This window comes from Gadus morhua, chromosome 15 (genome assembly GCF_902167405.1).
Source record: "Gadus morhua chromosome 15, gadMor3.0, whole genome shotgun sequence".
Classification (NCBI taxonomy): Eukaryota; Metazoa; Chordata; class Actinopteri; order Gadiformes; family Gadidae; genus Gadus; species Gadus morhua.
The window spans coordinates 12,403,485-12,428,225 of record NC_044062.1 but is presented as its reverse complement, the minus strand read 5'-3'; the positions used below and the strand labels follow the sequence as shown (position 1 = coordinate 12,428,225).

General features: G+C 43.2%; 2 protein-coding genes across 3 annotated transcripts; one reads left to right on the top strand and one right to left on the bottom strand.

Annotated features, from left to right (window-relative positions):
• Nucleotides 1-8,312: 8,312 nt before the first annotated feature.
• LOC115559554 (otoraplin) lies at nucleotides 8,313-10,987 on the bottom strand. 2 transcript variants are annotated; one of them, XM_030378401.1, is made up of 5 exons: nucleotides 10,948-10,987; nucleotides 9,853-9,973; nucleotides 9,488-9,627; nucleotides 8,622-8,732; nucleotides 8,313-8,503 (listed from the first exon to the last, which is right to left on the bottom strand). In XM_030378401.1, exons 2-5 carry the CDS (start codon nucleotides 9,965-9,967, stop codon nucleotides 8,480-8,482), a joined length of 390 nt encoding a protein of 129 aa, XP_030234261.1. In that variant the 5' UTR covers nucleotides 9,968-9,973; nucleotides 10,948-10,987; the 3' UTR covers nucleotides 8,313-8,479. The 2 variants fall into 2 exon arrangements, with proteins under 2 accessions (XP_030234261.1, XP_030234260.1); XM_030378400.1 differs by lacking the exon at nucleotides 10,948-10,987 and adding an exon at nucleotides 10,664-10,838.
• Nucleotides 10,988-11,687: 700 nt separating this feature from the next.
• gtpbp2a (GTP binding protein 2a) lies at nucleotides 11,688-24,301 on the top strand. Its single transcript, XM_030378395.1, has 12 exons — nucleotides 11,688-12,077; nucleotides 12,768-12,794; nucleotides 13,730-13,914; nucleotides 14,127-14,235; nucleotides 14,557-14,754; nucleotides 16,457-16,631; nucleotides 19,711-19,930; nucleotides 20,578-20,713; nucleotides 20,898-20,956; nucleotides 21,085-21,256; nucleotides 21,681-21,845; nucleotides 22,056-24,301. The coding sequence occupies exons 1-12, from the start codon at nucleotides 11,877-11,879 to the stop codon at nucleotides 22,245-22,247; spliced, it is 1,839 nt and encodes a 612-aa protein (XP_030234255.1). The 5' UTR covers nucleotides 11,688-11,876; the 3' UTR covers nucleotides 22,248-24,301.
• Nucleotides 24,302-24,741: the final 440 nt, after the last annotated feature.

Below are 24,741 nucleotides of genomic sequence, written 5' to 3'. Positions count from 1 at the left end.
AGCCTCTTTCAAGATTGTTTTTCCTCAACTGTTAGTCGGCCCAGTTCTTTATTCGGTTTAGCTGAGTCACATTTAAAGTTATAGTTAAAGGTATGTATGGTATATTGTTGTATTGGATGTTCTGATTAACAATTTGTAACTTTCCCCTTGCTTCCCCCCTACACAATTCGGTAGGTGAATGAAAATAACTGGCACAAGTATAGCAGCTTGGCTAAAAAGAAAGAGAGAGAGATGGAGAGAGCAATAGAGGGATGGAAAAAGCGCAAATGGGGACAGGGAGGGAGGGAGAGAGCGGGAGACAGAGAGGGGGTGGAAAGGGAGGGAGAAAGAGAGAGAGAAAGAGGGTGGATACAAGGAAGAAATTAGGAGGGATAAATGTGCTAGATACTGTTTTGTTTCACCACTTAATTACCTTACTTAGCAGCAGTGCTCTTGCAATGGATAACTGGTCGTCATGACAAACACTCCAGTCCAGCCTACTTGTCCGCTCTGAGTAATGTGTTGAACACAGAGCCAAGTCCGAGCCCACAGCACAACTAGAGCCCCGAGGAACAGGACTCCTCACCTAACCCTTGACACAGCTCTAGAAAACGTGGAGGAGATGGATACGCTCCACTCTTTCATCCGCAAAATCGAACTGTATCTGTTAGATACATTTTATTTATAAAGGAAGCCTCGTGTGTTTGGAAATGAAATGGTCCCCCATATGTTCACAGACTATTTCCTATCAATGTCATCATAAGAGAGAGAACATAAGATATACCTAGCACCATGGATTTCTTTTGGAAAGATTTTCAGTGCCAAATAGAATCCATTATAGTGCTGTACATAGTTTTAATTTCATTATTGTTTTTGCAGTCTCATGTTTTATAATCGCTATCTATGGAAACATAAGAATATTCTGCTCCCAACCTTATTTTGGATTTAATCATATGGGGATTTATAACGGGACAATAATCCACGTAATTATTTGATTTCAATTGAATCGTTTTTTATCCATTTGAAAGCTAGGCATTTAACTAAAAATTACAAAACTTAAAGCAACAACAAACATATTCTTGTACCCTGTCGTTACCATAATGAGTGACAGAAACCTTGATGGAGGTAAAACATCAAGGTTGAAGTCCGCTCCAGTCCCTTTTAAACCATGGAACCATGGAACCATGTAATTGGACCAATAGGAGACAAGGGTAATGTTGTTGACTGGTTGAGGGGAGCTCCTTTACGCAGCAAGATATAGCCCTGTGATCATTCCAACTGTAAATGGCAAAAAATGAAGGATTAAAGAAAAGTGTTTATCGTAAATAGGTTTCTGGTAGCACTATCCTTTTTGGGCGTACAAGTCAAGCACGAGCATCGGAATACCAGAGCCAATCAGCAAACTTAATCCACACAATGGCCCTCATTTATCAAACATACGTAGAAATTAGCGCAAATCTGAACGCATGATTCATTTTACGATAGGACCAACGTGAGATTCACGAAACTTTCGTATCACACCAATCCCAGCGTACAAAGGATCGTAATTAACGTAACACGCCCATATAAAAGCACGTCTTCAGAAGTCTCGCCCCTAACTTTTACGACATGGAGAAACGTCCAACGGTAAAAAAAAAAAAGAGGAATTTTTCCGAGACCGAAATGGAGACGCTCGTGTCACTGGTGGATGCGAACCGTCTGGTTTTGTTTAAAAGCTGGCATTAAAGGCAAGCAAAAGAATGCTATATGGAAGGAAATACATTTTGCAGTGAATAGTGTTTCCAATGTTCATCGGGCTACGGAAGAGGTTTGTTAATTAAATTAATTAGGCTAAATAATAAATTAAATGTAAAATTTCTGTTATCCAGCTTAAAACATTTCACATATATGCGATTGTTTGCATTGCGTTAAAGTTATTTTATTCCGAATAAGGTGAAGAAAAATGGTCCGACATGAATTTCAGCACCAAAAAACGTGTTGCGGCTGTGAAGCGGGCCAAGCAAGAAACGGGAGGAGGCCGGGTGGACCCTATGAACTGACGGCATTTGAGGAGCGAGTGGCTGGTCTCATCGGGTCTCCCAAACTTTTAGTGCGATGTCTTAGACGTTTTTCAAGAGAAAAAAAAGTGTGACTGCAGCGTAACTCACCGAGGAGATGAGTCTGACCATGTAGTGCGCCCTGATGTAGACGATGCACTATGGGCTACCATGTTCAGGATTGACATTCTGGCATCGCAAATAATCTGAACATTAACTGAATGGTAGCTTTTGCGGTTGATGTACGCGTAATCATTAATAGATGGTGGCTTCATAAGCACATGGGTATACCAATCAACCGCACCAATCACATTTGGAAACCTAGCAATAGCATAAAAATCCCGTTTGATTCCAGTTTGCTGATCGTTATTATATGTGAATTTAATATAACGTTCGGAGAGGGACATTATAGCTGCCAAAACTGCTGGCATGGTTCGGCTAATACTTGGCTGGAAATACCAGACCTGTCCCCGATCTCCCGCTGAAAGGTCCCGGTGGCCAAAAACCCCAAGGTAGAGCACACCTGCACTGGCACAGGTATTGCGTTTGATCGCCTAGTTTCTCGCCTTAACTGTGGCTCCAAAAGCATTGCATAGCTCCATCGGGAGATGCCTTGGGAGACGAAAACGACTCAAGAGCCATTCATCGCTGGCCATAAAAAAATAAACGCGGTCTCGAAAAACTCTATCTCATCTTAGACGTGCGTTGAGGTCCTCTAACAGAGCCAGATCTGCCATCGCTGAGACTCGACCACCTATTTGGCAAAGCTCCTGTTTATATAGACAGCTGAATAAACATTTCACCTGTCACATTCTAATTATTTTCATAGCAATACTGTTTTTAATTAGGCCTGACTGGATTGTAATTGTTTGAACGGCTGGGCTAATTCCAATTTATTTAGTAATTAATACAGATGTGCAACATGCAGCTACTTGTGCTGCACTATTCATCAGTGAAATACCCGTATGTTGCGCCAAAAAAACTTGCGTACACGAGCTCAGACCTGACGTGAGATTTCATCGCAGCCTGCGCTCACGTTCAAATTGATAAATGCCGAGCTCAACGTTGAAATGAGCGTACGTCCATTTTACGCACGTTTTCTGTCGTACGCTCGTTTGATAAATGAGGGCCAATGTATCTTCTTTATGTAATAATTGAATGTACACACAGTGGACCAATCCAATCAAACTGAACATTATAATTCATAGAGGTCAGGTAAGTCTGTGTTTCGTGTGTTTAATTTAGTTTGATAATAAACCACTTACATGATCACAAAGAAATATTCTTTTGTGGTTTTTAAGCCTAAATAGTTATTCTCCTTTCTGAGAGTATGCTTTCACATGAACTCCTCTAGCCCCTACCTCACTCTCCTCTCCAACACACACACAGACACACACACACACGCACGTATGCCCGCACGCACACGCACACGCACGCACGCACACCCGCACGCACACACACACACACACACACACACACACACACACACACACACACACACACACACACACACACACACACACACACACACACACACACACACACACACACACACACACACACAAACACACCTACCCACGCACACAGGCATACTTTGAATTCTTATGGTAAACAGGGTTATAGGCAAAACAGTGCAGGTAAATGCAACAACATTCTGTCAAGTTCCCTGAATGCAGGGGGAGGAGAGAAGGTTTTTCATGCTGAAATTATGGTTGACTGCTCAGGTGTAATGTACACACAAACACACACAAACACACACACAGTGAGGATCAAAACACAGCAGAACCAATATGGACTCAAAATGGTGAAAATAAATGATGCATGAAATTTGGCACATAAAATAGGGCATCTGAAGTGGGTATTCTCCTTATCCATTCTCTTCATATATTCCTATTGTATTCCAGCCTACTGTCAATTTTCTTTATTTTCTTGTTTTTTTGCAGTTTGCTTCTTACATGACCATCAGACAAACTAGGGAAAAGCCAAATAATAATATTTTTGGGTTACATAATCATACAATCTTTTCATCTTACCTCTCAGTGGTTTCCTTGTATTGGAAAGCAGTCATGTAACCTGCAAACACACACACCCAAACACATACATACAAACACACACACACACACACACACACACACACACACACACACACACACACACACACACACACACACACACACACACACACACACACACACACACACAAGAACACAAACATACACAAACACAAACACACATTACAACAATGTATTGATACATTCACAAGAGTAAACAAATCGTTATTTATTTATTTGTTCATAATCTGTAGGCTTCAAAGAGACATTTAATAGTAAGAATGAAAAAAATAACGTCAATTAAGTCGCCGTGAGGATATAATGTAGGTAATTAGTTTCCTAAAAAAATAAGCTTAATTAACTATGGCCCCCAAATCAGAGTAGGTGAGAGAAAATAAGTAAAATTAGCCCCATTATCACAATTATGTCACACGTCACTGTTCACATGAAGCACATTACTGAGGTCGAAGGTCATGTTAAGGAAAAGAGAGAGAGGAGCAATGAGAGAGAAAGAGCTGGAGAAAAGAGAGGGGGAGAGATGGAGGGAGAGCGAGAGATGGGAGATGAGAGAGAAATTGAGAGAGAGGGGTGGGGAGAGAGAGAGGGTTATGGTTACGGTTACAGGGAGGGGAAAGAGAAATATAGAGAAGGAGGGATAGAGAGGGAGATGGGGCGGAGGGATCGAGAAAGAGGGAGAAAGAGGGTGATGAGGAAATATGAAAGTCCCTCTGTTTATAGCAAATTGAACATTACTTTGTGACCTAGCTCCAACCCTGGCATCTATTTCCAACTCTATCTAAGTGGAGAGGTTTTCACACACATTGACTTAGAAGGAAGCATTTCCCTTCCCCAGGCGGGAGAGCTGTGATTGGTCAGTACTGACAGAGTGATGGAACCCTCATTATGTATGCTCGAGAGAAACATAAATTCTTGTTGGCATGCTGACAAATGTGCACACACAAATACACACACACACACACACACACACACACACACACACACACACACACACACACACACACACACACACACACACACACACACACACACACACACACACACACACACACTGCGTGTTGGGACTTTAAAACATCCACATGCCTTCATAAATAATGGGGTAATTATATCCTCAAACACTCCCATTTACTCTCTCTATCACACATATCAGGAAGGAAGAAATGGTTATTTTTTTCGAGTTTTTTTCTCCCAATAGCGCTATTGGCCTGAGTAAATACCTTTCCCCAGGAGGTTGTTAGTCTCCCAAAGAGAAAAAAGCATTCTAGCTGAACAATAACACTGTGGGTTCCCATGTGATCCCCGCTCTATATATTTGAAGAAGATACAAGGTCACGCATGGGTTGTTCTGGCCTGTACTTTATTTCCTTTTCTCTTTATTTTTTCTCTGTTTTTTCCTGTCCAATTGCGTTCAATACGAGGTCTGAGATTGTTGATATTTGGTGGGAACTGGGTTCTGTCAAGGTGACGCACTATAAAAATAATACTGGCGTCGGGACATCTGTTTTGTTTGTCTGTCTCTTTGTTGTTTGAGTTGTAATGTACTATTTTCAATAACCTTACTCGCTTAATCGTAATCTCCCTGTTCTGTCTAAAGTATATTTTTGGTAGGCTAGGAGGAAGAAAGTCACGTTTAATAATTTGATAACATCAACGGGTAGAGCTTAGTGGATGTCAACTGGCTGTTGATTGGTTGTTATTGGCCAGAAAAAGGAAGGCGGTAAAGAATCCTGGAATGTCATTTCTCTGATTAGGGTAGTAGTGGTTATGGTTAGGGTTAGGGTAGTAGTGGTTAGGGTTAGGGATTGAAAGAAGACATTGAAACTTTTAACGCCCACGCACCGCGGACCACCCTTCGCCACTGGACGGTAGCAGTTGGATGTGGCTATCCATGTCCTACAGGCTGCAGCCAGACCGACTCCTTGGTCCTTGTAGCCTCCAATGAGTGTGTACCTAAATATGCGTGTTAAGTGTTTTAGAGCCAATTTCAAATTCTTGCATAATGTAGCTTTAAGCTGTGTTTATGCTTTGTCTTGTGCTGCCATTATACATCAGTCCAATCAGCACCTATTAGGCTCCTAACCATCACTGGTTAGGAGCCAATCTCGGTTTTCCTCCGCATTGTTTCTTCCCATAGGTTTCGGGAGTTGAATTGATTTACCCTTTTGAGGGCATAGGGTTAGGTGGGTGTGGGCCTGCAAAGCCCTTTGAGACTGTGATTAAGGGCTCTACAAATTCACTCGGCTTGACCTCACTTGTTGGATTAATGCTTTGGTTTTAAAGCCCATTTATTTGTAGTGGTCTGGTTGACGCTAGAACGTTTTGAAGATAATAATAATAATAATAATAATAATAAATGAAATTTATATAGCGCTTAATATGGTACTCTAAGACGCTTTACATATTGGCCTATCAAAACTATGTAAGACAGACTAGGAATAAAAGAAAAACAGAGGTTAAACATGAAGAATAAGGTGGGAGTTAGGTGGGATGAATAGTTTCTGTTATCAAATTAGGAAAAGGGAGTTTTTAGATTTTGAAGGCCTGACATGGAGAAATTGGTAGCATTGCATTATCGAAATTGTATTTAAATTTCACATGAACTCAGTGCAACTCAGAGAGGTCAACTGACTTTTGTTTTGAAGAGTTGGACAATGGAAGTCAACATTTAGACTCACTCGATACATAGGCCAACATGAAACAACAAATGTAACTAGAAGAAGTGTTTATTTTTTCAGAAATGTATCTGGATGGAATGTGTGGTGGTCGAATGTCCGTCTTGAAGAAGCTGGTTTTGAAGCGGTGTAGTGGATAGACTTGTATCTTCAGAGGCCCAAAGCTGATCTTACCCATACAGGTTGATATCACTTTACACACAGATGGATGATGGTACCACAGAAGAAGACAGTGCTGATATCATTTGTGGCATTGGAGGTGGAAAACAAGAAAGTAGCATGACTAAATTGTGTATAGGCTGGCATAAGTCAGACCTTTGGAAGCCACTGATCTGTCGATTCTTCATGGCTTTGTGATAATAGAAGGTGTGTGGGTGTGTGTGACACTCAGCTGCTCCCTTGATGGGCGTGCATGCTGCCACCCCCACACAAACACACACACACACACACACATGCACACACACACACACACACGTTTTTGATACAGGTCCTCTCTGCCTCCTCCTCTGTCACCATGGCAACGTCCTAAATCTACAGCTGCTGCCCGAGATTGACGAGTTCCCTGTCTAGCACTCGCCTTGCTTTCACCGGGGAAATAAGACGAGGACGATGTGATGATGATGATGATGATCTTCAACTGCCTTGTGAGGTCATGTTTCGCTGAAAACAAAGCCTGCACAATAACATCCGACCCTGATATAGAATGATGAAAACAATCAGATCCAAATGAGAGCAGCAATAAAGATGAACTTTGAGGGAGAAGGAAATATGCCTACTGAAGGGAAAAGTGTTTTCTCACTCTCCTCACTGCAGGCCTTGGTTATTGACTTGCTAGGTTGCTGCTTTAACACATTATGAAGACAACAGTTGCCTCACACAAGTGATGCAATCTATAGTTGTCACAATTGGTTCTGCTGATTCATTGCATTTCAAGTGAACTGTTAATGAATGTTTGAATCGTAACAAGTAGGGCTAAATATATATATATATATATATATATATATATATATATATATATATATATATATATATATGTATATATATATATAACGCTTTCGCTTATCTAAATTTAAACTTTGTTATTTCTGTGATGGTTGCTCTCCAACACGGAGGCTATAATCAAGCATATAATGAAGTCTGATTCTATGATTAAGATCACTATAATTAGTCGTAATTCAACCTATAGGCCTGGGTCGAGAGACCATCAGCGGGTGTTCAAATTGAAATACACTGATATATCCACGACAACATGCTAGGAAGGTCAAGATGAGCGGAGAGCACTTATGCAGGTTTCCATACTAGATCATATCTGAAACAGAACTCAGAAAGAATCTAAACGCTGAAAGGTCAGACAAGGCGAAGCCGCCATTTTGAGCCATTCAGATATAGATAAAGAGAATACAACAACAATAACAATTATATTTTTCATGATACAGTAATTGCCACAATTATTGTTACGGGCATGGATAATTTATGTGAAATGCGGCATCTGATGTCTAAAATATTTCTTTCGGTTTTGCAATCTCTGACGACAATAATCCATAACATGCAGCAAATAATGATGAAAAGATTTATTATGAAAATTGTCTGCAGAGGATAAAAGCAAAGCCAAAGCCGTTCATTTGACTCAATATACCCAATTTTCCCACTAATGGCAGTAATCCACAGAGAATGATTGTGATTATGATAATTATGGGACATTATTGGGGTGCTCTGTCATCAATCAATCACAGTAGAAATCCATGTCCTGCAAGAAATACAAAACTTACTGTCAGAGATACAACAAAAAAAAGAGATGTGTGTGGCTTTATCAAACAGTTGCTGACTGTATTTCCTTTAAAAAATAACAACTAAAATGGACTCACGGTTGTGGGGATCTGAACAGTGTCTTCCTTGAACTTTACTGACTCCTTCACCAAGGTGGCAGGGAAGTATCCTATGATACCCATCTGGTCCACGTAGCGCTCACCATAAACCTATCATTTATATCAACGAGACAGAAGGCTAATGCTGACATTGATTTATAACACAATAACAAATAGGGGGGTTAACATTTTTAGGTTTTAAATAACTAATATCTATCGCTGGGCCGTTTCTAGCCAAAAGCGGTTAAGCAACGCCATAAGCTACCATTTAAAACTATATAAATAAAAGAACATTTGGTCAACTGATTTCTCAAAATGCGTGCTATATTTCTTTAAATTTTGAAATAGGGGAGAATTCCCCCTTGGCCACACTAGATTGTTTGGCATTGTTTTGTGTGGGGAAATTGAAGAGAGGCGATCAATCATTATTTGATTAACCTAATATATATATATATATATATATATATATATATATATATATACATACATATATACATACATACATATATATATATATATATATATATATATATATATATATATATATATATAGATATTATATATATATATATATATATATATATATATATATATGTATGTATGTATATATGTATGTATATATATATATATATATATATATATATATATATATATATATATATATATATATATAATATATATATATATATATATATATATATATATATATATATATATATATATATATATATATATATATATATATATATATATATATGAATTTATTAAAGTTGAGAAAGGTGTGGGGAGGAGGGACAAGTAGAATGTGGCTTTGGGCCCACAGAAACGGCCCGGAACTCTTATTTATCTGCAGAAAAGCCGCTTACACTTCCAGACCAAAAGACACCAGCGCCCTCTTCCGGCACAAGTTTAGAATACACATAGACCATCTGTCCTGCCCTGATGTTGATGAATCTGCAATCGGGAGCAGCAAAGTCGTTTATGGCCGTGGCCAATGAGAGAGCATCTGAAATGAACAACAAACAAGACCGAAAGAGTCACCGTCTATACGAGAATATTTAGAAGCCTGTCGCTAAACTTGCAGTTCCAGATGCGTTGTAGCCAACTCCATATTATATTCTTAATTCCGGTAGGCCTATGCCTAATAATAATCTGTTTATTTAATAACTGTTTAATACTCCATATATTGTTTAGCAATGGTGTTTCGAAGGAAGGTCGTACGTTGACTTACATGAACACTCTGCATCTGCACAAAACTTGTTGTCTGCAAGTTTATCCATGATGAGAGGCTGTGAGGTCCGGAACAGCACTGCTACGCAGAGCAGGATCCCCAGTGAGCAAGTCATGTCTGTCTAAAAAAGAAAGATAAAATGGGACGTGGAAGAAGGCTAATATGAAAACGTCTGCAGTAAAGTTGGCTTTGTCTGTGAATTCCTTTGGAACTCGGCGAGGGTCAGCAGTCAGAACAGATGGGCCGAGCCTATGCTGTCAGAGGAACCAATCATCGCGGAGTTGTTTGCAATGTTGCAATCTGAAACTCTTAATTTGATTTCGGAATGTGTTGGCTTTCTGTAGAGAATGCTGCATCCCATAGGCGCGGGTAAGGTATAGGTAGGCCCTATAGGTTTACATTTTTAATTAGGCTATTTAACCTTTATTTGTCGAGGTACAACGCATTGATGATTAAAATCTCAATGGTTGCACAAAGTCAATGATTCAGACATCTGAACCAGTAGGCACTGTCCCATCATCAAATACCTTTTTTTGAAGTCTTGTTACTTAGGCAATCCTCAACTCAGTTCAGTATTCCTAATATGATTTGCCAACAGAATACATTTTTATAAGGTAATAATTCGGGTAAAACTTAATGTTATTACAAAAAATAAATCCCATAATAATTATACAGGATTTATGTCCAAGAAGATTTGGACATGTAGTAACCACTAACAAACGTATGACGTCGCTATTGTTCACGATATGTCTGAAGCAGATAGCAAGCCTATGTTATACACGCTTTCCGTCAGAAGTAGGCTCTTCCCTACAGTGGCTTTCGTCTAGTAGTTTGGCCCCGTCCACACGAAGCCGATTTCATGGCGAAACCGCAAATGTCTTGTACGGTTCGGCCTTCCGTCCACACGAAGCCGGCGAATCCGCTGACCGAAACCGTAAACTTCTGAAACCACCCTCGGAGGTGTGGTTTCAAATCTACCATGTTTCGTTTTGGATTCGTGTGGACGCCTGAAACCGACTGAAACCTTAAACCATGACGTCATCGCCTCACCCCTCGACCCTCTAGCCAATGACTGTTGAGCCCGCGGAGTCTCACCCTTTATGCGCAGGCTCGCCTCCTCTTCTTATTTATTTTTCTTCTGGATTTCTGTAGCAGAAGCAGCGCATCTTATGTGCCTGGAATGTGTACTACAGCGTCTCTACAGATCTACTTGGTTTCGCTTGACTCCGTCTTTACGGAGATAGTCCGAAACCGGATAGATCGAAACCGTAAACGGTTTCGCCCGTTTCGGCTTCGTGTGGACGGGGCCGAGACCTTGTGTTTTTCCCGGTAGCCTCTTTTAAAACAATTAAATTGCAGGCAGTGGCACTATACAACAGTTCATATCTTAAGGTTTATTGCTTTGGACAACATTTTTTTTATTAATAAATGGGGGAAAGAAATAAGACACATGCATAACTTATCAAAGATAATTTGTCAGGAGATGAGTGAACTATATAGGTATATTGCTGCTGTTGTATAGTCAAATATTGAAGATAACGCTTTCTTAGTATCAAAACAATTAAATTAAAATTGTATCGGTATACTCGTTTACATCGATGCAGATTGTTTAAACTTTTTGCACCATAAATTTCACACAATTTTAATACTACAATTTTCACAATCGGCTGACGCAAACCCTATAACACAAATAAACGTATGGTTTTGTCCAACGGATCCACCAAAACGAACGGAGTTTGAGCCTCATCTAAAATAAATGCATTCCCCGCCCTCCAGGCCGTACACTGTAAGGAAATAGAACGCACCCTTCGTTTTAAATGTGACGTCAGTGCATAGTCAACTCAAAACCCAGCCCCCTGCGGTGTTGTTATTGTGATGTTAGAGTTGGGGGGGGGTATGAGCTTTGTTTTCTGTTCGGGAGAAGGAATATGAATATATATGCCTGTATATACTTCTACAAACGTACCCTTTAATCTTTTTAGGAAATATTAACCCGAATAGTGGCTAGCGAAAGTCCCAAAGAAATGGAGACGCGGATATCAGAGCTTTTTGCTCCAGGCTCTGGACAGAACGGGTCGGGGTCTCAAGAAGTTGGGTTTAATCCACTAAACGGCTTCGGGGCGCTTTCTAAAAAGGCCAGCGGTGCGAAGAACAACAAGAGAGCCAAGGCTCGGACGACACGACACTCGAAACCGAGTCACTACCCCCCGTATCTCCCTCCAGAGGTAAGGGGACCCTGGTCCAACAGCTGCTAGCATGTCAGAGCTAACACTGTTGATTCATCTGAGTAGTTGAATTTGTCCAAAGTCAGTACGACAGAATGAATGGTCACTGTTTTACAGTGATATGGTGATCGGTCGGTGGCATGTTTATCTTTCATTCAGAGTCTCTCGTTCAGCCGTTCAGCAAGTTACTCTGCCGGCAAATCAGTGACACGTAATCAAGAGTAGCGCTACGGAGAATAACATCGATAACCACGGTGTGTTTATTATAGACATTGTCCGCACTGCTAACGTTACATCGTTAAGACAAATTGCTCTGTTTACAAATTTGGGCTTTGTTGAAGTGAGGAAGAAGAGCTTCTTATGAATAATATTGTTAGAAGTGTTGTGTTTCACCCACACAAGTCGGTCATTGGTCTAAGCATGTCTCAGCTTGTCTCCTACCTGTTTCTGATAAAGAAATCCTAAAAATTATAGTGATGCAGAGACATCTTTCCTTTTCAATTGTACACATTGTTTTTGTAGGGCTGGGGGGGAGCAAACAATACGTTGAAAGCCTATAGAAGCAAAAGTGTTAGCTGTTGTGTGATTGCGACTCTATCTTTTATCAAGTCAATTGTGTGTTTTGTTTTGTTTTTGGATGACTTACTTTGCCCCTGCCCACCCCACCCCACCCTCTTCTTTCTCTCCCAGGCAGAAGAAGGAAATATAGAGTACAAGGTAAGCAAAAGCACTGGCCTGAACTAAATGAACCAAAATAAATTATTAAAGAACTAGATGGATTTAGGAACAGGTTCAATAGTTCCACGGTATTTTTAATGAAGAGCCGTTCCCCAAATATATTCTACTATATGCACTGTCAAATGTTTCTACTTTTCTAAATGTTTTATGGTTTCAATCTCTCATGCCTACTTCATGTAGAGAACATGTTTGTTGTTGATATTTTATGTTTGGTAGTGCAGGCCGACTGTTTAAGTGCTCCTTTCAGGAAATCCAACCCCACTATTGATTGGCAAGAACATTTGGCACTTCCTTCCCCTGTCAGATAAACCAACACTGTCTTGTCTTTCTTACCACATATTTCATTTAGCAGGTGGTTTCACGAAATGCAACACAGTGTTTCAACATTTTCTATCAGATAAGGGTATGCAGATAGGAGCAACTTGCTCAGAGGTTGCCCCCCACAAACACACACACACACACACAGGGCCGTAGCACCAAATCCTGGGCCCCTATACTATAGGTACTGTTGAGCCCCCCTGCGCCAGGTTGTTGACGGGGGGGGGGGTCGGGTCCGGGTTGATTAATGACGGGGGGGAGGGGGGGGGGGGGGGGGAGGGGGGAAGCGATTGTTGACGGGGGGGAGAGGTAAAAAAAAAAAAAGGTAAAATTAAAAAAACAATTTTTTTTTTTTTTTTGGTCATGGGCCCCCACTCTGCCTTGGGCCCCCCCACAACTGTCCCCTTTGTCCCCGCAGTCCGACGGCCCTGCACACACACACACACACACACACACACACACACACACACACACACACACACACACACACACACACACACACACACACACACACACACACACACACACACACACACACACACACAATTAAGGAAGGCTTCGATTAAGGAAGCTTTCTTCTTTGTGTCTGTGTCCAGTTGAAGCTGATAAACCCTACGCAGTACCGCTTTGAGCACCTCGCCACGCAGATGAAATGGCGGCTGCAGGAGGGCCGTGGCGAGGCGGTCTACCAGATCGGCGTGGAGGACAACGGCATGCTGGTGGGCCTGTCGGAGGAGGACATGAGGACGTCGCTCGAAACCCTCCACAGGATGGCTGAGAAGTAAGACTAAGAAATCTATCTGCTTACATCGCAATTACCCATTCATTTAGCCGACGCTTCTATCCAAAATAAAACTGTTAACATGTAGTCATTTAATAGAGGCCTTAATCCCAAGCAGTCAATCAACATTGGATTAAATGGACACAAATTCCAAGTGACCATAAAGCGTGAAGTTTTAAAGAAGTGATATTAGCGCTAAATAATGTTCACAGAGTCGGAGCGGACATCACTGTGCTCAGAGAGTGTGAGGTGGACTACGACTCTGATGATCCTCGTAAGATCGCAGAGGTGCTCATCCGCAAGGTCCCAGATGACCAGCAGGTCAGTGGTCTGAAACTCAAGTCACCAGCCTTTTTGCGTTTCACCAGATCGTCTCTCAGTTTCAAGGATGTGCTTTGCCTTATATTGTGTAGCATAGCTTTTTCCAAATACAATTTTGCATCCTCACTCAGCCCATTTTATCTTGTCTTTTTTTTCTTTTGTCTTGTTTTCTGGTACTGATAAACTTGAATTTCCTTTAGGATAAGTAAAGTATTTATCTATTTCTCCAAGTATCTATTCCATGGGATTGTCTCACGTGTTCTGCTGACTGTGACATCCCCACACCTGGGATTCATAAATTGCCTCTGGTCCGCTCTTTAGTTCCTGGACCTGCGGGTCGCCGTCTTGGGAAACGTGGACTCGGGGAAGTCCACCCTGTTGGGGGTCTTGACGCAAGGGGAGCTGGACAATGGACGGGGGAGAGCCAGGCTCAACCTCTTCAGACACCTCCACGAGATCCAGACCGGTCGCACCTCCAGCATCAGCTTTGAGATCCTTGGCTTCAACAGCAAAGGGGAGGTGAGGACTCTTCCAGTCATGTTCAATGTTGAATCAGCGCACAGCCATGGGAAATCTTTTAGAGGTATAAAGATGAAGAAGCGGTGGTGGTTTGTAGAGTTTGTAGGGGTCCATGTCACAAAATGTGAGTTTCCCGCCAATGTTGCATATCGGATGGTAAGTACACAACAGTTGAGAGGCTAAAACCAGACCACAGTTCTCAAACTGAATGAGACATGTATAGGGGAAAAATGACAAGGAAATGTCCTGGCTGTTGTGGCGGAAAGCCAGTGTCGACCAAGGTCATCTAGTTTATTTTTGAAGGACTCCATTGTCTGTCACCTGGCATCCTGTCTACCACCTGGCAATGCATTTGCATGTGTTTTCCCTCCTTCAAATCGAGTGCATAGATAGATACTGTTGTATATCAGTTCTCTTGTGAATATAGCCTTCTACGTGCACCTGCTCAACAAAGAGGTTTTTATTAGTTCGCCTGATGACTAAGGCCGTGTTCACATCTAGCGTTTTTTGTAATGGGGAAAAGTTGAGCCGACCGTTTTTTCAACAAAAAGAAAAGCTGGCAGCGGTTTTTTTTCCCTAAAAGCGCAGAGAGCGTTTTTTCTATCGCCTAGCAACAAAAACCATTCTAGACCCTACAACGTATCCATGCTAGAGCCCATTAGAAATGTCGTAGATCTCAACATGTTCTGTAATTACAACTATTAATCGCTCCGACGGCACTTTCCAGAGTGATTTGTCTGCCATTGTTTCTTGTTTTGATAGTTGAGAGTTTCCTTCGTAACGAAGTGTCTATGTTCCGCTTGTGATTGGTCAGTTGCCCACAAGACGCCTGACGTCAGCCGCTTTCTTCCTGAAAGTTGAACTTTTTTCAACGCTCCGTATGGTAGAAAAAAAAGCTGGGATAGGCGTTTAAAAAAAATGTCCTTGACTTTTTCCATAAGCGCTCTGCTCCATAGGAATATAATGTAAAACAACGCTAGATTTTTTTAATCTAGCGTTTAAAAAAACGCTAGATGTGAACACGGCCTTAGACTAATTCCTACTCTGATAGGTCTGTCACACATGAGCTCCGGTTGAACTCCGGAGAATGAGGAACGGAGATGATTTGTATTGTCCTTTCAGACATGCAACAGACAACGGGAGATAAGCCGCATTAGACAAGTTCACACATATTGGGAGATCCTGTTTACTTAAGACAAGGAACAGCGCCTGGGTACAGCTTGGAGGAGGCAGAACCTGTGTATTAGACGTCCATAATGTGTGAACAATGTAAATGGACTGCATTTATATTGCGCTTTTTCTAACCATTGGCCACCCAAAGCGGTTTACAATATTGCCTCACATTCACCATTCACACACCGACGGCGGAGCCAACCATGCAAGGCGACAGCCAGCTCGTCTGGAGCTAACAGTCAGGGTTGGGTGCCTTGCTCAAGGACACCGGGGATCGAACCAACAACCTTCAGGTTACCAGCCAACCCGCTCTACCTCCTGAGCCACCTCCTGAGCTACTGCCGCCCTCCAACGCACTTGCTCTTCCTTATATATATATATATCTCGGGAATCAGCTGTCAAATGAGGCTCAGGTGATCTCGGGGGTCCTAATAAATTTGACAGCATAATTTAACCGAGGTGCTCGCGTGACAATGAATCCTTTTGAAAGATGGCCGTAACCCAGTTTGTCCTTCCCTGGTGCCGCCAGGTGGTGAACTACAGCGAGTCGCGGACAGCGGAGCAGATCTGTGAGAGCGCCTCTAAGATGATCACCTTCATCGACCTGGCAGGACACCACAAGTACCTGAAGACCACCATCTTCGGCCTCACCACCTACTGCCCTGACTTTGCCATGTTGGTCGTCAGTGCAAACACCGGCATCGGTAGGTTTGGTTTGGCTCAACGATTTATGTTTACCGTTGCTGCTAGTTACAACTCACACGTGACCTTCATCCACGGTGAAATAGGATACACTTCATCAAGTAGCTGGTAGGCCCTAGGACATCCTGCTGAAGGTTGACTCTAGGTCAGCAGTGGGGAACTTGGGGATTGAATCTAGAACTTTCCGGGAGGGATTGGAGCATAATTTCAATATCAAGCAGAGAATTTGGCTTGATGAAGCATCGGCCTGCCCACACCCAACACATGCGGTATAAAGTCTGCTTTTGTTGGGCACACCTGACAACCCTTCCCCTCTATGCCAGTGCATGCTGTATCTCCAAGCTGCTGTTATCTGCCCCGTCACAAATCTGAAAGTACTATACCAACAACTAACTAAACAAGAATGAAAGGATTCTTTGTCACATACTTTTTCCATCGGCTCCTTTTCCCAGCCCTCCCTCCCACAATCACCACCCACCCAGCACCCCCCCAACACTCCCTATAAATAACTCAACCCTAGCCACGTACAATGTTGTAACACACTACGGTCTCCTGGTCAATCTGTCCTCATTTGAGGAACCTGAAGCCTTCTAGTGGGGCTGACTTGACGTAAACAACACACCCCCCGCCCCGGGTCCCTACCCCACCCCTGACCCCATTCCGAAATGGCTTGCGTTTCGGTTGTTTATTTACTTGTTGTTGTTGTTTATAAATCATTCATATGGCATTTTGTAAAGACGTAGTTATTTCTGCTGCAGAAACCGTCTGCTAAATTACTGAATGTTGGACACGTGTGTCAGTATGAATGTGTATCAGAATTTTCTATCCTACACTCTGTTATGTTATGACATGGACATATTCATACTGATCCTCCTTTTTATATACAATATGGCTACTCCCTCTGTCATGTTGATATGCCTCAGGTGCCTCCAATGCTTATTATTTACTTATGATGTTAAGTAAATAATATGTTTATAGACGGTTATATATTCAGAGGTGCAGCCACTTCTGCAGCCATATTTGTTCTACACATGCAGAGTAACAGGCTGTCCAAGTGCAACCACTACAGTCACTGTGCTATGTCACACAATGCAACAAAGTGCCCAGGGGTAGACTTGGGTGTTGTTTGTCCCCTGCTCAAATGGCCTGGAGGGCTGAGCCAACAAAGACCAAGAAACATACACAACACTAGGGAAAACCAACAACGTGTTGATGAGATGGCTGTCATTCATGTGCAGAGAAATTAACACAATCCCATCAAGCACGCTCCATGCAGCATGCAGCCAGAATAGCGCAAGTGACATTTTACACCAGCGCTATGCGATCTACACGTGGTGCCCTTTAAATAACTTAATAGCTAGTCTAAATGACCTAGGTCGACACTCTTTTCCATCTTTTAGGTTCCTAACATCGAAAATTCTACATATTCTTTGACAATACTGTTTATTTGTGCACCGAGTCCGTGTACGTTCTCGTATATATACTTCCGCTTTTCCGAGCCATAATCATAGTTTATAATCTAAATGTGAAGTCATATATACTGTATTATGCAACAAAAAGTTGTGCAAGATTACTGGGTCAAGTATGAGAACCATCCTAAAATACACAAGCGCACGCACGCTTGCACACACAGACACATGCAGGCACACAGACACAGTGGTCGCAACCCAAGAGCTGTGGTTTCAATGATGAAACAGTGGAACCTATCTGCGTAATGCATACTTCGTTGGGACGCAGAGACAGTACAACAGGGGAATTACCTGCTAAATTCATCCCACACCCCATTTATCATTTAAGTTTTAGCAGAGACTTTAATCTCATTCACAACGTAGGCCAAGATACAAATCAGACAAATCGAAAAAATTATTTTGATTGTAAAAAGTTATATTCATCCTAATGATCAAGTTTCCATGTAAAAAGCAAAGGTTAGGGTCGGGATATTAGACAGGAAGAACCTGTCTGGAATATGGCCAATGGCATGCAGCCTTAGGTCGTGCTGATGTCTGCGCAAACAGTCTCCCAGTCAGCTGACGCAGATGGGAGGGAGAGAAGGTCACTGTATCTCGAGTCTCTTGTCAGCATGTACAAGGGTGTTTAGGTGTCCCGTCTCTCACCCTTGAGAGACACGGATGGCTGAGTTCTATATAAAGTGCAAAGCATAGGCCCGCTCTGCTGTTTTTCCATCACACACCTACACCGTGCTCTATTACTTGGCAACATGGCCACATGTTAAATCCCACCGCTGCTTTGACCTGAATCCCACATGGTCCCACATATCACCGATCATCCCCCCTAGGCTGTTTATCTTAGCTTGATAGGTCATTTTTTTTGCAGTGGGTAGACATTTGCTTTTCATTGATGCAAGTTGCCTTTATCCAAAGCAACTTGCACTGAATTTGTTTTGATGCATATCTATTAAGCAGCAGGTAGAGGTCAGGGCAGCGTTCTCAAGAAACAACATTCCCTCGTGAAATCAGGATGAGTCATGGTTGATTTGGCCTGTCCCTTGAGTCTATGCTGTTTCCTTACCCTTGCGACCTGTGTTCACTGACACATTGGGATTTGGGATCGGCGCTTTGTTGTCTCCCTGTCATCACAGGCAACCTCTTCACCTGAAGTCGGTCCTGTATCTCGAGATGACTGTTTACTTTTTCTCTCATTGTTAAAATTGCGGCTGCTGTGATTCTTTACCTGGTGGTATCCTTCATAGCTCTACTAAATATATACATGGTTTTATTCTAGTTATTTTCTAAATGTTGCAGTACATCGTTAAATGTTGCTCTATCAGGTTTGCCTTCGATTCTAATCTAACAATTGCCGAATGACTTGCTCATGACTTGCAGAAAGTGTGTGTGTGCGTGTGCGTGCTTGAGTGCGAGCGAGCGTGCGAACGATGAATGTGCACAAACACATACACATGCACACCCACACATACACCAAGGGCTCCTCTGCTAACAGCTAGTTTAAAAACTCCTTCCTGAACATTCCTGAATTGCGTTTTGAACACCTCCTCCTCCACCACCCTCTCTCCTCCGCCTCCTCCTCCTCCTCCTCCTCCTCCTCCTCCTCCTCCTCCTCCAGTGGGCACCACCCGGGAGCACCTGGGCCTGGCCATGGCGCTGAAGGTGCCCATCTTCATCGTGGTGACCAAGGTGGACCTGTGCACGCGGGCCACGGTGGAGCGCACCGTGCGCCAGCTGGAGCGCGTGCTGAAGCAGCCCGGCTGCAACAAGGTGCCCCTGGTGGTGGGCGGCCCCGACGACGCCGTCGCCGCCGCCCAGCAGTTCGCCCAGACGCCCAAGTAGGGAGACCGCGTTGTACAGTGTTATGAAACATTATACTGTATACAGTATGGAGACCGCGTTGTACAGCGTTATGAAACATATTATACAGTATACAGTAGGGAGACCGCGTTGTACAGTGTTATGAAACATATTATACAGTATACAGTATGGAGACCGCGTTGTACAGTGTTATAAAACATATTATACAGTATACAGTATGGAGACCGCGTTGTACAGTGTTATGAAACATATTATACAGTATACAGTATGGAGGCCGCGTTGTACAGTGTTATGAAACCTATTATACAGTATACAGTATGGAGGCCGCGTTGTACAGTGTTATGAAACCTATTATACAGTATACAGTATGGAGACCGCGTTGTACAGTGTTATAAAACATTATAAAGTATACAGTATGGAGACCGCGTTGTACAGTGTTATGAAACATATTATACAGTATACAGTATGGAGACCGCGTTGTACAGTGTTAAACATATTATACAGTATGGAGGCCGCGTTGTACAGTGTTATGAAACATATGTATTACACAGTAAACAGTAAGAAGACATGCATTATTCAGTTTACATGCAATACTACCACAGTATGAAGACACACATTTCAACAGACGGCAGTGTGTTGACGTGCGTGTGGCTCTCCTCCCCAGCATCACTCCCATCTTCACCCTGTCCAACGTGTCGGGGGAGAGCTTGGAGCACCTCAAGGTCTTCTTCAACATCCTGCCTCCCCTCAGCAACAGCAAGGAGCAGGAGGAGCTCATGCAGCAGCTCACAGAGTTCCAGGTGCGATGCGCACACGCACACGCACACGCACACACACACACACACACACACACACGAATACACACACTACGAGAAGACGGCAATGGATGAGGCCATAATGTGAAAGGTTTGATTCGACATGGAGGGAGCGTACAGCAGGTTATGTGCCTCGTGGAGTACTAACCTGACCTCTGATCCGTCCCAGGTGGATGAGATCTACACGGTGCCCGAGGTGGGGACGGTGGTCGGGGGAACTCTCTACAGGTCAGAGCGCTGGAGGGCTGCTCTCCTACCTTTCATCAACCACATGTTTATCTATACTCCCCCCCCCCCCCCCCTGTCTTAGCTGTAACCTTGGTCTCCTCTATCCCCCCCCCCCCTCCTCTGTTTAGTGGTATCTGCCGTGAGGGGGAGCAGCTGGTGGTAGGGCCCACGGACTCGGGCCAGTTCCACAAGCTGACGGTGGAGAGCATCCAGAGGAACCGCTCTGGCTGCAGGGTGCTGAGGGCCGGCCAGGCCGCCACGCTGGCCCTGGGCGGCTTCGACCGCGCCTTGCTGCGCAAGGTACGGCGCCGCTGGGATGGGGTGGTCTGGGTTGAGCTTCTCTAGGTGGAGAGTGTGTGTGTGTGTGTGTGTGTGTGTGTGTGTGTGTGTGTGTGTGTGTGTGTGTGTGTGTGTGTGTGTGTTTGTCGTCGTCTAGCTCCAGAGAGTGTCTGTGTCTCTCTTACTGACTTATGCCGTTTGTTCTTTGTGGGTCTGTTTGGGTTCACGAAAAGGTTGTGTATGTGTGTTTGTGAGAGAACAGAATCCTATTTTGAAACCAGAATGATTTGATGTAAATAATCATCCCAATACAAATGGGCCTCTCCATCTTCCCTCATGTCTGTTTTGAAATAATTAGATTCTTCATCCTAATGAATAGAGTCAATGAGATCCTGTGTGCTTGACTGAGCGTCTGTCCGTGTGTGTGGTCCCCCCCCCCCCCCAGGGCATGGTGATGGTCAGCCCAGAGATGGACCCCACCATCTGCTGGCAGTTTGAGGCTGAGATTGTGCTGCTGTTCCACGCCAAAACCTTCCACAAGGGCTTCCAGGTCACGGTGCACGTGGGCAACGTGAGGCAGACCGCCACCGTCGTGGCCGTGCACGGAAAGGTCAGCCCCTCCTCCGGACGACCCACCCGTCATAACTCCCCCCCCCCCCTCCCCCCCCTAGAAACTGTTGCCAAACGGCTTAATGAATCAAGTGATCCTGTGGATTACTTTCCAGTTCTATGAATCACACAAAACGACACCAGCTTTCCCGGCGCTTCCCCTCCTCTCCGTCTGAACCCATTGTTTGTGCTTGCTTCCCCCGGGTCACAGGAGGAGCTGCGGACGGGCGAGAAGGCGGTGGTGCGCTTCAAGTTCATCAAGCACCCGGAGTACCTGAAGGTGGGGGCCAAGCTGCTGTTCCGCGAGGGCGTGACCAAGGGCATCGGCCACGTCACCAAGCTGCAGCCGGCCTCCCACTACCACCCCACCCCGCCCTCCCACAGCGAGGACGACGAGGCCTAGGGCCCCCCACCGGCAAAGACCCTCCGCTCTAAAGAACCACAACCATGCCGTCCTTCTGGAACCAGGTTCTTTGTTCCCCAGCTTGTCTCCCCCGTGTCCTTATCTCGCTTTCTCCTCCGATGCGGAATCTCTCAGGCAATTTCTGCAAACAGAAAACAGAAGACCTTTTGCTTCGCCTGTTCGTTGTTTGGGTTTGTCCCTCTTGTGTGTACCTTTTTCAAAGCCTTACGACCACCAAACTCCTCTCCTTCTGTCTTACACAAACATATTTTAAAGGTACCTATGACTTGTTTGTTGAGGCTGTGGCAACTCCGGACATTGTGTAAGAAGAGCATGTCCCCTGCAAGGTACACCAGAAAGAACTGCTACCAAAGCTCTGTAATTGTTACTCCCACCTGGTTGAAATGTTACCAACTGAAGCCACCGGCATTCAACCCACATCAACGGATGCAGTGCTGCCTTCAAAGTATAAAGATGCACAAACCAGAACCACTTGCACTGAAACAATAGTGTTCAATACGGCACTGAGAGATCTGCTCATAAACCTTTACGGCACACGCCTGTTTACAAACTAAAGGCCAGTGGTGCCGGACCTGTACTCACGTTAAGCAGCTAGAGTTTGTTAAGATGAGTGAGAGAGGAGCCACCACCATCACTGTTGTTATTGTTGATGCTGTTGTCATGACGCCAGGGTATCATCTTGCATCTCTCATCTTTTTACCAACACAGTGCCTATCTCGAAATGACGCATTTCATTTCTTCTTCTGAAGCTACAATACCTTTTGGTTTAGTTCTCACTGAAGACAAACGTGTTTATGAAACAAAAAATGTGTAGTCTAACATTTGCACCATGAATGGAGAATGTTGATCAGGTGGTCCGACCAGACGTAGCTGTTTTACAAGTGTGTTGACTTTGTCGAAGTTAGTTTCATTGATTGGAAACTGCACTTTATGGAGATGGTGTGAATCCCAGGACCGTACACTGGGGTTACGTTTCAAGTTTCAGAGGCCGGCCACGTTTTTGTGGGCATTACCGATTTTGACGGAATTACGTTTTGTGTGACTCACTAATAACACCTAAAGCTACTGCCAATCTCAGAAGTGCATTAGTTGCTCAGGAAAAACGTAACTGGCTATGTACTGCATTCCACTCTTAACAAAAGGACAAAGATTTGAATTTGTTAGTTGGAAGGGTTTAAAGAAAAAAGAAAAAAAAAGGATGTTTCTCCCAAAGAAACGCAATAATTTGTCTTCTTTGAGTATGCGTTATCTATGTAGAGCCGCCCTTTGAGGTGGCAATATTATATGTTTTTGTTTGAGGATCCTCCCCCCCCCTGAAAGTTACTGAGGCTATTAAGTAGGATCTGTTAGAGCACAGTGCCTAGTAATGGATCTACTGTTTCAGCCTTCTATTCAGCAACCTGCTGTTGAACTCCAAAAAGGTTTAACAGGGAAAACTTGTGTCCGGTGCTACTCTTTGAAATGGTCCTTGTTCAAAATCTAGCAATTAGGCAATTAGAGGAAAAGTTTCATTGTTTTGTTCTAGGCTTTTGTGAGCCATGCCAGCTGTCTTTATATATTATTGAAAGTTTTTTGGTGATTGAATGAAGAGTGTTCGCTCTCGGATTCATTTATAAAATGAAATGAAAATGAAAATATATTAAGGGAGGGAATGGCAAAAACTAATGCCAGGGGTTCGGTTACATCTCTGCTATGCAGTTTGTGGTCATCATTATGAGAAATGTGTATCAACCAAAAATACATGATCAGCTGTTTGTAAAAGGAGTTAGAAAACCATATCAGGTGTTACATTTTTTGTTTCGATATGGAAAATAGTCATTTTATAGATTTGTAGTGGGGTTTTAACTTTTACAAGATTTATTAGAACACGATACTTTTAAACCTTTACAAACACAGATTGTCACTTTTTTTGCAACCTCAAGTTCAGACTGATTGTAACGTTTTAATCATTCGGGTGAAGTATGATATAAGTTTATGTACAAATCCAGACTGTATATTGTGATGTACATAAATAAAAGTAATGTATTACTTGATATAGTTTGAGATGATTGACACATGTAGATAATTAGGTTTAATGGTTTCAACTCATGATTTGAATCCTCCTAATCTGAGTGTAGAAAGCATTAACAAAAACAAGCAAGTTGCTCCTTAATAATAACTTAACTATCCTTAAGGCAACCAGTCATGGTTAACATGTTTACAACACCTTGAAAGCATGGAAACGTGTCCCAACCTGATGACCAAGAAAAGTCAACATTGGTTCAAACCCTTTAGCTGTTATGAAGTATTAACACGAACATTGGCAGTTGTTTACTATACTTCATCAATGTAGTGCGTGTGGGACGTGGTGTGGGTCTTTGACAAGGCTTATCACCTAAAGCTGCACTGCTCTGACCTTTCAGATTAGCTCAGGGCCTCTGCTAGATTTCCCTGACAACACCAAGTCGTCTAAACATTTGAAAACTCACCAAGT

What these genes read in the sequence shown, in the direction of transcription:
- gtpbp2a (XM_030378395.1), top strand. Translation starts at nt 11,877, where the DNA reads ATGGAGACGCGGATATCAGAGCTTTTTGCTCCAGGCTCTGGACAGAAC. An exon ending in AAGGAAATATAGAGTACAAG is followed by an intron (nt 12,795 to 13,729) that starts GTAAGCAAAAGC and finishes GTCTGTGTCCAG; the next exon opens with TTGAAGCTGATAAACCCTAC. An exon ending in AGGTCCCAGATGACCAGCAG is followed by an intron (nt 14,236 to 14,556) that starts GTCAGTGGTCTG and finishes TCCGCTCTTTAG; the next exon opens with TTCCTGGACCTGCGGGTCGC.
- LOC115559554 (XM_030378401.1), bottom strand. Translation starts at nt 9,967, where the DNA reads ATGACTTGCTCACTGGGGATCCTGCTCTGCGTAGCAGTGCTGTTCCGG. An exon ending in GTGTCTTTTGGTCTGGAAGT is followed by an intron (nt 8,733 to 9,487) that starts GTAAGCGGCTTT and finishes TATAAATGATAG; the next exon opens with GTTTATGGTGAGCGCTACGT. An exon ending in CTGTTCAGATCCCCACAACC is followed by an intron (nt 8,504 to 8,621) that starts GTGAGTCCATTT and finishes TATTTCTTGCAG; the next exon opens with GACATGGATTTCTACTGTGA.